This window comes from Amphiura filiformis, chromosome 3 (assembly GCF_039555335.1).
Source record: "Amphiura filiformis chromosome 3, Afil_fr2py, whole genome shotgun sequence".
Taxonomy (NCBI): domain Eukaryota; kingdom Metazoa; phylum Echinodermata; class Ophiuroidea; order Amphilepidida; family Amphiuridae; genus Amphiura; species Amphiura filiformis.
Window position 1 is genome coordinate 4555501 of NC_092630.1, and position 13418 is coordinate 4568918.

At 37.1% G+C, this 13418-nt stretch overlaps 1 protein-coding gene across 2 annotated transcripts in view; it reads right to left on the reverse strand.

The window, feature by feature from the left end:
* Positions 1 to 319: 319 nt before the first annotated feature.
* LOC140147898 (endoplasmic reticulum-Golgi intermediate compartment protein 1-like) overlaps positions 320 to 13418 on the reverse strand; it is a 35478-nt gene continuing 22379 nt past the window's right edge. Inside the window, exons 6-10 of one of the 2 annotated variants that reach the window (XM_072169686.1) lie at positions 9046 to 9153; positions 8441 to 8501; positions 6161 to 6261; positions 4959 to 5081; positions 320 to 1390 (exon numbers count right to left, since the gene is read on the reverse strand). In XM_072169686.1, coding sequence (XP_072025787.1) covers positions 1283 to 1390; positions 4959 to 5081; positions 6161 to 6261; positions 8441 to 8501; positions 9046 to 9153 — 501 coding nt within the window. In that variant the 3' untranslated portion in view covers positions 320 to 1282. Of the gene's footprint in view, positions 1391 to 4958; positions 5082 to 5147; positions 5269 to 6160; positions 6262 to 8440; positions 8502 to 9045; positions 9154 to 13418 lie in introns of both variants that reach the window. The other variant, XM_072169687.1, reaches the window with a different exon arrangement.

Here is a 13418-nt window from a genome sequence, read left to right on the forward strand (position 1 = left end):
TTCCTAAATGGGGTTATAAGCGCCCTCAACGGGCACTCTCTCCATAGGGCTACATGTAAAGACCAGTTATAGACAAATGGCCCTAAAATATAACGGACTCGTGCGAATTTCCTCAAATTTTTCATATGATGTAGATTTAACGTTTAGATTTAGAATGTATTGCAAGTGATGCCGTTGCTGCTCTTCTAAATTCATTTTTAAAATGTCCGCCCCAGACCAAGGTGTCTTGTCAACGGTAAATTGTGGATATTTATGCCACATATGAAATTACTCTATATTTCTGCATTTTGTTTTCAACTTCTGTTCTGCTTAACTGTAAAACAGAGACAGCTGTATGTCAATAGGTAATCTTTTGGAAATGGGCTATTCCAGTTGGTATCCATACACTCCCTATGGAAGACATGACATTGATCTTCTCCTGTGGATTTCAAATGGGGTTACCTTAATGGGTGACTCCATTTGAAATTTACACTCCTCGTGGGAGATTATGTCATGTCTTCCATATGGCGGTGTATGATTTCAACTGGAATAGCACGATGTCTGTCTATAATGAAATCCATAATTCTATGAAATCTGCACAACCTTTACAATAATGAAATGTACATGTACACCAGCTTGACTTTGACACTAGGGCAGTGGTATGTGTGAGCAGTAGTGCTTATGATATGGCAAGGCATATTTGGGCAGAGATGAAAGACAGGGATTTTGAAATGTACAAAAAAAAGTTGCATGTGCAGAAACAATTCAACCGAGGAGGTGGGATTGCGGTGGCTGAGTGGCTGAAATCATTTTGCCTAAAGTAGGCCGATTTGACATGTTTTTTGCATAAACCCAGGGTTTGTGCCCCTAAACCTACCTCCTGGGCACACACATAATTTATTGCTATAACGTTTGATAATTTAATTATTTCATACCTGTTTCTTGTCAAATATTATCAGAAATTATCCCATTTGCTTCCCATGCCCGCCTCATTGGTACACACAAGTTTGGTCCCAGGAGTTCGGTGCCCACCAGTGTTTACTCAGAGGCTGTGTGTCCTCTGAAAATTGGCCTATTGAAAATTAAGACTTGGCGCATAAGAAATTGTAATTCTGTATTACAATAAGTCAATATATGAGGACTTTTTGAGCCAAAATTGGTCCAATTTTGGGAAAAAAATGCTTTGTTTTGTGCACCCGAATTTCCAAAGAGAGAGAGTAAACACTGCTGCCCATATGTCAGCAAGCTTCAGGTTGGCAGTATTTGAGCTATATCTATGTCATAAACCTACAGGAACCCATCATCAATGAAGTTTGCCGAGCTCTGCTTTCTTGAATACTTCAGCTGCTGTGAATATGAAGGAATCAATGATACCTGCTACTGTGAATGTACCTCCTACGATGGCACACACCTGAAAGATATAACAACACACACCAAATATAAAATGACTGCAATTCATTTTCAACTTACCCTTGCATCGGGACACTTACAACAATTTCATTTTTGTGTGGATGTTAACCCTCTTCTTTAGATGTCACCATATAAGGCCAAAAAAACCGCATGTTTGTTTCCTGTAGCAGGTCCAAAAAGTCAAATGCGAAATGCATTTTTTGTTTGTTTTTTAATCCATGTCTTGAAATGGAAAAAAATACCCTTTTTGCTGCAAATTGGAATGGGAATTTACAGTGGGTTTCTCCGACACACACACAAATAAATCACATTTCTTCATATTCAAGAATATTTATGACACCCTTTCAACCTGCAGTAGTTTTTCACTATGCTCGTTTGTTGCGTAATGTGTAAATGTTTACTCCAGTAGTGTTTTATATTATTTTTTTTGTGATTTTTCCGTTTTTTTCTTTGTAAGTGAAAAAAAATTCAAATGCGCACAACTTGTTTTGGTTTTTTTTGCATAAGGGCAATTCAATCCCAACATCTTCAGACTCCAGATGAAAGTATGGTGTCACACATCAAAAATTCAAGTCTAAAAACAATTTTTTGATAATATTTTAAAACCTATGAACCTTTACCATGCTATAATGGATGTGAGAGTGACTGATAATGAAATGTTTTGTTGGTAAACATACCAGTATGCACATTACACATAGATACATAACATAGGCAAGCACATAGCCATATAGATGGACAGACAGACAGACAGACAGACAGAATCAGACAGTAATAGACAGACAGATGAATACATTGCACCAGTGAAATTCTTTTTTGTAAAATCTGATCCTGTGTTAGCAACATGCTTTGGCAATTAGTATTGGCAAGATAATGCAGAGAGATTAAAAAAAAGGTCCAGCATACCCAGATGTTGCACTAACTGAAGCAAATGCCTGGGTGTTCGTGTACCTGTGAGTCCCATGGACAAGTCATTGGGTGAGGGCAAGTCAGTCAGTTTTGGTGAAATTGTGTTTTTGGTTGCATAAATTTGCACACAGTTATATTTAAAGCCATAATGTACGATTTCCGTCAAATTTAAATGTTGTTATTATTTAGCCAAAATGCTGAAATAATATTAGTAATAACTGCCAGAAAGGGTTTTTGTCCATTTTAAACCGAAATAACAAGGTAACGTAAAAGAAACTCCACTGGCTATTTTGACTGTTTAACATGGAGTTATGGCGGATTTCAAGTCATAATTATGACTTTATGTCAAAATTGCTCTGTTGACATACAAACACAACACATTTGGCTGATTCTATTTAGGCGCAAGTTAGGACATGCGCAAAAATTACAAATATGCCAAAAAATATAGAAAAAAATTAACTAATTTCATATTAGATTGTACATGCTTTAAATTCAAACTTTTGTTCGCCCTTTTCATGATGAAATATTATCATTAAATTGTAGATCCAGAAAAAAAACCTAGCAATCCGTAAAAAAATCGGAAACTTGTATCCCTGACAAAGCTATCCAGGGTCTGATCTCCCACAACAAGCACAAGCAAAGCTTAACAGACTACACACTGGAGTTGGTTGGTTTAATGCCAACAGGTGGAGATGGGGGATCAGTCAAAAGCCCAGCCTGTGAATGTAGAGTAGAGAAGCAGACAGCCAACCATGTCATCCCTGACTGCCTGCTCTCCCTCACCCACAAAATGGAGCCCAGGGCCTGACAGACATTGACATAGATACTGGCTGCTTAGCACTCAACTTGAGATCTCACTACCCTTTGGTTTCAATGTTTCATTTGCAAGAAGAAGAAATGCATGCACACTGGCAAGAGTAAGGTAAAGATGGATTTAAGCACTGGAAACTCAGTCGCAAACATGTCATATAAACCATCTAATTGATGTCTAAAGCAAGCATGTCACCCAAATCCATTACAACTGTAAATGCATTTGAGCACCCGAAGAGATTGATAGAGATTATCAGAGATTTCCTGTACAAAAAAATTATGTCAAACTGAACCACCACCAAAAAATTAATAATTATAAAAAGGCTGATTTGATAATATTAATATCTCCTGTCTATTTCATAAAGCAATGCACATAAGTTCCTTGGTAAGTGCAAATTGCAATCCTATAATCCGAGTCTAAATTAAGAAGATTAGTTTGTGTCATCTGTCAATAAAACTAAACAATTTCTTTACGATTTGTTGCGATAAATTTCCGAGCGCAACGATAATTTGCATTATGGTTATTTTTGCACCTTCAAACGTGCCAACCTTCGCAAAAGTTAGGTTTTAATGATCTGTATGATCAGTGGCATAGCGAGGGGGCAGAGGGAGCATGTGCCCTGGGCGCCACCCTTTGGGGTGCGCTGAATTGACCAATTCAACATCCATTCTGCGCCCTCTTCTAGCTATGAAAGTTAAAAATTTTGCGCGCTTTTCAGCACAACATCATTTGAAAGATCAATTTAAGACCGATATTCAACTTCATTATAACCAAAATTAATGAGTGACAGGCCCAAAGATCGTCAAACACAAACCAATATTTTAATACCTGGCTCCGATTATAGCATTGACTGTTAGGTACATAGATAACCATGGTTTCCGAATTCGACGACCTCATGCGACATACTTAAAATCTGCATTCTTTTTGATGTCAGATTTTGACTTGATCTGATTGCTTACAAGTTTGGCATTTCTTCACTTTATGCCAAAAAAAGTGTAAAAATCTGAAATATTGATAATTTTTTAGGGTGTTCTGCCTTGTCTATTCCCTGATAATCCCTTGAAGTTCTTGAGATATATTGCAGGTGTAGTGCTAATGGTCCCAATGAGTGTTAGTGATCTGTTCAGTGGCATAGGCAACTACAGGGTGTCCCAATAAAACAGGCCTTTTAAACAAATGTGACTAATCTTTAGCTATGTAAATGTTGCCTATGATAAATATTGTTCCCAACCAAAACCTAAAATTGCACAAAAAATTACGACATGGACACTAGTAAAAACTTAGTCACATTTTTTGGAGCCTGTGTTTTTGGGACACCCTGTAGTACATAAAGTTGTCTAGGTTAACCATACAAAGAGCATTAGGGATGGTTTCAAAACCTTACTGCCTGATGACCGCTGACGACCTGGCAGAGCAGGTGGTTTAAACATGTTATTGTTAACCACGTTCAACTGCTGGTTCTGTGATGGTGCCAGCGGTCAGGTTTTCAAGCCATCCCATTCATTTCACAAATTTCAAGTTTGCGCAACACAGCAACAAGATCTACAAACAGATAGGTACACTGCAAACCTTTCACTCTACCATTTTTCACCCTAATGTGGCAGTGACGTCAATGCGTTGAGGCAGCAATTTCGCTTGAGCATCCAAGCAGTGACTATAAGCGTGTGCGTCAGCATTTTGAGCGACTGCTAGCGATTTGAAGCAGCGCCCAATGAAATGCGCACTGACGTAGCTGCCACATCAGGGTGAACTGCAGTGAACATTTGTATTGTGATTTGAAGATCTTATTGGCTCCCCTCTAGTGCCTATGCCATTGTGTGTTTATCCAGGTGCAATATTGTTAAGTACTCACTGTTGTAATGAATGTGTACACAGGTGGTCTCTTTTCGTGATATTTAACGGTAATTGCGCTTATTTCATAGCGGAACCAAATCGCCGGGAGTATCCGACGACCGTGTCCGTATGATGCATATTCCTGTGTTTAAAAAAAAAAAAAATGTTAGAAACTATAAATTGATGTCGGTGAATCATTATTACTTACAGTGGTTATAAAAGTGTAGAATGGCCCTCTTTTCATGGTATTTTACAGTTATAGGGCTGATGTCATATCTAAACCAGATAGCTGGAAGTACACGATGACCGTGGCCATATGATGTGTATTCCTAGAGTTTGATGAGAAAAGCATGATAAATTTATTATCAAGTTATACAATTAAGATGTTGTTTATAAATATAATAATAGTTTATTGAGACATTTTATAGTCGTGACCAAATAGTTCTTTCTCTTTTTGTAGGCTTTAAGATTGAGATGCCTATATACGCATTACCACATGTCTGTGATGGGTCACTACACCATCTGCTGTTGCAGTCTCATTCACTGAACATTTGCTACACCCATAGCAGCAATGGTTCGCCTGTGCATACACACCCGACACGCATCACAATATCACTACCTACTCCTATGCCTTTGTTAACTTGGTACATAGCCACCCCATGCAGGGATTCAATAGACCATTTCTTATCAAAACAGACTTATCAATCATGTCTGATTCTTTGCCAAATTAATTGCAACTACATCACCAATGGGCTGTTGTCATGCTCAATGATACTCAACGCACAAACAGTGGTGATGTGCCCGCATTGTGTGATGCAATTCCCATAACAGTTATTAAATTAACCACCCTGCTCCAAGGACACCGACAGTGCAAACATGTTGGCATATACTAGTCTGAAGGTTCCCTAGCCTGAAAGCTCCTTAGTCCGAAGGTTCGCTAGTCTGAAAACGTAATTTACCATTCGCTAGTCCGAATTCTGACAAAGGTTCACTAGTCCGAATATCGGGTTCTCTAGTCCGAATAATAAATAAGGTTCTCTAGTTCGAATATAGAATGAGGCTCGCTAACCCTAACCCTAAACCTTATTCTATATTCGGACAAGAGAACCTTCGGATTAGCGAACTGAATTTGGTTTTCGGACTAGAGAACCTTTGGACTAGCGACCCTTCAGACTAGACAGAAGTCACATTTTTAACTCCTTGGATTCTATTCTTACTCACCTTATATGCATATGTGTACTGATAGGATAGTTTTTGTTCACCCCATAAATCTTCATACACTGTAGGTACTACTTTCATGTAATAGTCATGTGACATTTCAGCTGAAAAAAAAATGGAAGACACAAAGGTCAGCAAATTATTCACACACAATTGTTGGTACAATTGGTGAACTGAGTACAACTTAGGGTTAGGGTTTATGGTTGGAGTAGGGCAGTCTTGTACCGGATTCAGTAATCTCTCCCAATTTTGTGATCCCATTAGGTAACTAGATTTGCCACAAATCACCCCTGAGCAATGTACTCAGCCCAATAGTTTAACTAGCAACCCAGAGTTTTTCGGAACTAGAGATAGATGCCGTTGGTGGCGTCTGTCCAGATGAAGGGGGCTATACCCGGCTACCTGTACATGTATAGACCCGTGACGTGACGCAGACGTCACAGGTCTATTAGATCTGTCGATTAAATGCACTTTTTTGGCCCAGATCTATGCTGTTTCGTATATTTATCAGCGTTTCCAACCCTTTTGAAACCATTCAAAATTATTTGATATCAGGACATTCCTCGTATTCAGAATGCAATTCAATACGTCTGATGTGCTCTCTGGTCCCACAATAAATACTGTGCAAACATTGCTATCCAATTCCTTAAACCCTTTTGTTATAAAAACTTGGTGAATAAAAGTGTACATGTAAAAACCTTTTCCTGAAGGAACCTTTTGATTTTCTTACCCTGCATCATGTTTTTGAGACATTTGTTTGTTTTTCTTTTAGAGACCTTTTTGAACCATTTGGTTTACATATTGCATTGCAAAGTATTAAATGCCCAATCAGTGATTTGCTCATCCAGATGATTGTAAAAATCATCAAAATTCGGATTTTTGTATCTTTGTCATTGTCATAGATGTGCTAACAAAGCCTGCTAGTGGTTCAGCCGAAAGCAGAGTATTTAAGACAAAAAAAGGCATTTACATGAATCTGTAATTTATATACAGACAGTATATAAATTAACTACCGTATTCATTCCAATAAGCGCCCATGCCCCAATAAGCGCCCACCCAGGGTATTTTTAATTTGCTAAAGGCGGGTACCATCAATGTTGAAGTGACGGATAGATGTCGATACAGTGAAATAGCTGGAGGACTAGATTTCTACATCAGAAAAGCTACTAGAACATTCTCAGGACCCATTTATAACCTACATAAATTTGTCTCTAATAAACGCCCCTAACAAAAAAAAAAATTAGGTAAACCAGGTAAAAAATAAGCGCCCACCCAAAATGACAGGGCGCTTATTAGAATGAATACGGTACATGTGTTTGAATGAGGCTTCAACTTCGTCAATACTGTTGTTTTCTTCGTTTTTTTTGCCGAATTTTTCATTTCAAAAATATCAAATGACAATTTGAATGACTTCTTCTTTACTTTTAAGCAATTTATAAATAATTTCGATTTATTTTTACACTTGCGCTGGGATCACTGAATGGGTCTTTAATTTTGATCAAAAGGTACATTAAGATATTCCAAATATAGTAGCAGTTAATCTCATTTAGTATATGTATTCCAAGTAAAACAGCATTGTCTGAAGGAAACCTTTTGATTTCCTAACCATGCATCGTGTTTTTGAGAACTAATATCAGATCAATCTTATTTAGTATAATAAGTATTCCAAGTACAACAGAATTTCCTGAAAGAAACCTTTAATTTTTCTAACCATGCATCATATTTTAAGACATCTCAAAAATATCTTTTCCTTATGGTGTCTTATTTTACTGAATTTTTATGGTAAATTACGGCATTTTACTAAAAATTACCTGGTAAAATACCAGGGGTTAATTTTGATTTTACTTACCGATTTATAACACTGTTAAGCTACTCAATTACTCAGTGTTTTTTTTTTTTTTTGGGGGGAGGGTGAAAAAATTGCGAAAAATCCCATTGCTATTCCCAAATATTCCATATGTCAAGTTTATTTGAAGATGTGACTCTAGAAGGCGACGAAAAAAGAAAACCCTGTTCTACGGGCCCGACCGACCCAGATATTGAACAAATTGGGAAAAAAATTTCCTGTACAAATGAATACCGACCCAAATTTCGACAATTTCAGGAACAAATTTTTTTTTTTTGCAATTGCAAATATTTACAGATTTTGGTGATTTTTTGGGTCATTTAAAAAAAAAAAAAAGCCCAACCGACCGACCCTACTTGAAAGGTCCGTCCGCCCGTAGAACAGATTTTCTTTTTTTCGTTGCCTAAGTCAGGAGTCACAACAGAACAACTACTCACGTTTAGCTTTACTTATATCTCTTCCTGCTAATGGATTAAATGCTCCGTTTACACTTTTATTCTGTAATAAAATATAATCAAGTAAAATGTTTAAAATACACATTAAAAAAATCATACAAGGTAGGAAAGAAAAAATAAACCCTCCCCAATTTTAATTTGTTTAGCATTTTGTGAAACCACCTATAATTTGGTATCATATGAAAGCTTTGAACACATTTTTCCCAGAATAGCCAGTGCACATAAACGTTTGAAAAAAACAAACCCCAAAACAAAAAAAGCCGGATTTGAACTGGCAACCTTCGTAATACTATCACCAGGCTCTAAACAACTGAGCTAAAGAGGCACGTTAGAAAAGAGCGGAAGAAAGAAATCTATGGGTATTAGGTTCAAATGGTGTTCGTCAATGCGACGAACACCATTCGAGCCAACATCCACTACTCAAAGTATTGGACCTGCCTGTCGTCTATCACACGGTAGCGGATAGTAAAAACAAAAATTCCTATCGTTTATTCTCCAATTCAAACATAATTAGTGAATTTTATTGGACATCACTGACTTTTTGGTTTGTTCCCTGAGATCATCTTGTATGAGGAAATGTTACATACTGTTATATCATCCCCAAAGGCTACTTCATGTATGATATGTGCAAAGTCTGGTGTAGTAGGTTGTGCTGCCCCTGCTGCATGTGTTGATACGTGGAAATTACCTGGAACCTACAAGGAAATAAAACAGTGAACACATTTGAAATGGTTTGAACTTTCACTGAAATGGATTCAAAAGACTATTTCTCACAAGGTGTGATGTTAGTGGTTTAATCTAGCCTTTAGTCCAATCTCATAGCAAAACATACACTACAAGATTCCTGGCGACGGAGTACCTCTGCTGCAATAGTACTTCGCGGCTACTACCGCTGCTACTACCGAGTACCCAAACCCTTTGTGGCCGATGTTGGTACTACACCAAAGTACCGGCGTCGGCCAACATACTGTAGATACCCCCGTAGCAAAGTACTTACATCGATACTCCACCATGCGTCACCTAAGAGTCAACTGCGGTGTGCCGAGTAGGTGACTTATAGGCACACCATAGTCGGGGTACTTCGATGGCCCTTCAGCGGAAGTACCTGCACAGTAACCGCATCCATGGTGTACCCATGTGTCAGCAGCGAAGTAGCAGTGAAGATACTCACCCGCGAGGTACTCCGTCGCCAAAATCCTTTGATCATAAAGTTCATTGACTTCAAGCGCGCGGCGCCCGTGGTAAACCACGCGGCCGACTGCGCGTTCAACTACGCGTTCAACAATGCTTGCACACGAACGCGTTGAAGTGGAATTATTAATTTGTTATGATGGATGCAATAATGTTTATTGCACAATGCAGTTTTTCCGTGCGCCGGCGACAGTGTTATAATTCCGTTGTTTTTCTTTTGTTTTCCGTTTTATTCTGTTAGGAAAATAACACGGTTTTATGTTTGTTTGATTGTTTACTTGGTTGGTTGGTTAGCTGTTTGCTTGGCTGATGGCTGCTCAGCTTGGTTGTTTTCATTTGTAATTTTTATCTTAATTAATTAATCATTTAGTAAGTATTATTTTTCAGAAATGTTTTGAAAAGATTGCATCATGTATTTTATTGACATGTTCATGCGTTGTTTTATTCATTAACTCATTATTTGCTTCAGTTACTTACTGATTTATTTATTACCTATTTATTTATTTAGTTGTTTACTTATTTATTTACTTATGTACTTATAAATTTACTTAGTTCTTTACTTATTTCACTATTTATTTAGTTGTTTATAGGCCTATACTTATTTTTTATCTTCACTTATTCATTTAGATATTTATTTATTCATTTATTTATTTAGTTGCTTATTTATTTACTTGGTTATTTTCTTGTTTATTTACTTATTTAGTTATTATTTACCTAATTATTTACTTATTTATATAATTAGTTATTTACCTATCTCCCTATTTATTTATTTATTTATTTATTTATTTATTTATTTATTTATATATTTATTTATTTATTTACATCTTTGGGTACTTATTTATTTAATAACTTATTTACATATTTCCTTATTTATTTACTTACTTACTACTTTAGTTATTTACTTACTTATCATGCTTATTTACTTATTTATTTACTCATTTACTAATGGGCCTACTTAACTTATCCGATTAAAAAATGCCCAAAGAATAAAATAAGAAACATAAATCAAGAACATATTAATCAATATAAATCAATATGGCAACAGAAATAAATAAGAGATGGCAACCCGCTTGCCTCATTATTTTGCCAGAGTACCCACGTCGGTACTCAGCTGCAGAGTACCTGGCAGGTGAGTACCAGTGTCGGTACTCGGAGTACCTTCAAAGTACCTACGCCACGAGGTATTCGTGAGTTGCAGCCGGCTTGCTGGGCCACAAGGGTCTGGTGGCCGACGTAGGTACTCGAGAGTAGCAGCGCTGCTACTCTCATGAGAATCCTGTAGTGTACACTACAAGATTCCTGGCGACGTAGTACCTCTGCTGCAATGTTACTTTGCGGCTACTACCGCTGCTACTACCGAGTACCCAATCCCTTTGTGGCCGACGTTGGTACTACACCAAAGTACCAGCGTCGGCCACCATACTGTAGATACCCCGTAGCAAAAGTACTTACATCGATACTCCGCCATGCGTCACCTAAGAGTCAACTGCGATGCACCGAGTAGGTGACTTATAGGCACACCATAGTCGGGGTACTTCAATGGCCCTTCAGCGGAAGTACCTGCACAGTAACCGCATACATGGTGTACCCATATGTCAGCAGTGAAGTAGCAGTGAAGGTACTCACCCGCGAGGTACTCCGTCGCCAAAATCATTTGATCGTAAAGTTCATTGACTTCAAGGCGCGCGCGCCTATGATACAACTACGCGGCCGACTACGCGTTCAACAAGGTTTGCACACGAACGCGTTGAAGTGGAATTATTAATTTGTTATGATGGATGCAATAATGCTTGTTGCACAATGCAGTTTTTCCGTACGCCGGCGACAGTGTTATATTATAGGCCTAATCCCGTCGTTTTTCTTTTGTTTTCCGTTTTGTTCTGTTAAAAAAATAACACTTTAATTTGTTAATACCAAATTACCATCATCATTGTTATGTTAATAATGTTTTAGCATGTTACTTATATATAGACCGATGTTATGTGAAGATTTTTCTGTTTTACAATTGCCTTGTTCCAAAACCTGAAGATTGTTATTTATTTTCTTGTGCTTTGATTTTTGTATCGGTTTTATGTTTGTTTGATTGTTTACTTGGTTGGTTAGTTAGCCGTTTGCTTGGCTGGCTGCTCAGCTTGGTTGTTTTCATTTGTAATTTTTATCTTATTTAATTAATTATTTAGTAAGTTTATTATTTTTCAGAAATGTTTAGAAAAGATTGGAATCATGTATTTTATTGACATGTTCATATGTTTTTTATTCATTAAATCATTATTTGCTTTAGTTAATTACTCATTTATTTATTACCTATTTATTTATTTAGTTATTTATTTATGTAGGCCTACTTATAAATTTACTTTTTCTTTACTTATTTCACTATTTATTTTTTATTTAGTTGTTTATATACTTATTTATTATCTTCACTTATTTATTTACTTACTCATTTAGATATTTATTTATTTATTTAGTTGCTTATTTACTTACTTGGTTATTGTCTTATTTCCTTGTTTATTTACTTACTCATTTAGTTATTATTTACCTAATTATTTACTTATTTTTATGATTAGTTGTTTACCAATCTCCTTATTTCTTTCTTTCTTTATTTACTTCAAGTTGGGTAATTATTTATTTAATAACTTATTTATTTGTTTACCTATTGCCTTATTTATTTACTTACTCCTTTAGTTAGTTGTTTACTTACTTATTTATTTATTCATTTACTAATAGGCCTAGGCCTACTTAACTTATCCGCTTAAAAATGCCCCAAAACAAATAAGAAACATAAATCAAGAACATATTAATCAATATAAATCAATATGGCAACAAAAACAAATAAGAAATGGCAACCCGCTTGCCTCAGTTTCTTGCCAGAGTACCCACGTCGGTACTCAGCTGCATATTACCTGGCAGGTGAGTACCAGTGTCGGTACTCGGAGTACCTTCAAAGTACCTACGCCACGAGGTATTCGCGAGTTGCAGCCGGCCTGCTGGGCCACAAGGGTCTGGTGGCCGACGTGGGTACTCGAGAGTAGCAGCGCTGCTACTCTCATGAGAATCCCGTAGTGTAGAGTACCGACTCCGCCATGTTGATGTGTCATTCATACTAGTGTACTATTTTGCTATGTACCTGGAAACTTTACATTGCGCCAGTAATGCACTGTGTTCACGACAGGGATTGAGTGCTACGTACATAAACCTACTACATGTAATGCTTTAATAAAGATGCGTGGTCCGATTGTTCATGTTCTGTTTTCTATCTTAGACTGAGGCCTACCATCACAACAATATGTTTCCAAATTTTGAGATGCATTGCTGTAGCGGTTTACTATAGACCACTTGCCATCACTGTTTATCAACAAAGGCGAGGACTCGTCTATCGATATGCTTTCGAACGAGCCGCTACACTGTTCAATGGCTTTCCTGTACTATATGAAATGTGGCGAGCGATTTAAAATGCATGTGCCGTTAGCAGACTACGATGTGTACGCATACTGCCGGGCAATGACGTCAAATGCCAAGTGGTCTATAGGATAGTACAATGTACATACACTTCTGGCATGGTAACCGCAAATCGCTACATTTTTTTATTCATACCATTTAAACGAAACATATCTTGGGCGTTAAATTTCACTGGAATAATGTGAAAATATAAGCTTTCTTCTGATACCAAACAGTTTTGATGAATAAAATGAGGGATGAGGCTGTTAATCTGGTCACAGCCCTTTAAGGGGGGTACTACACCCCTGTGGTAAATTTGTGACTATTTTTGCAT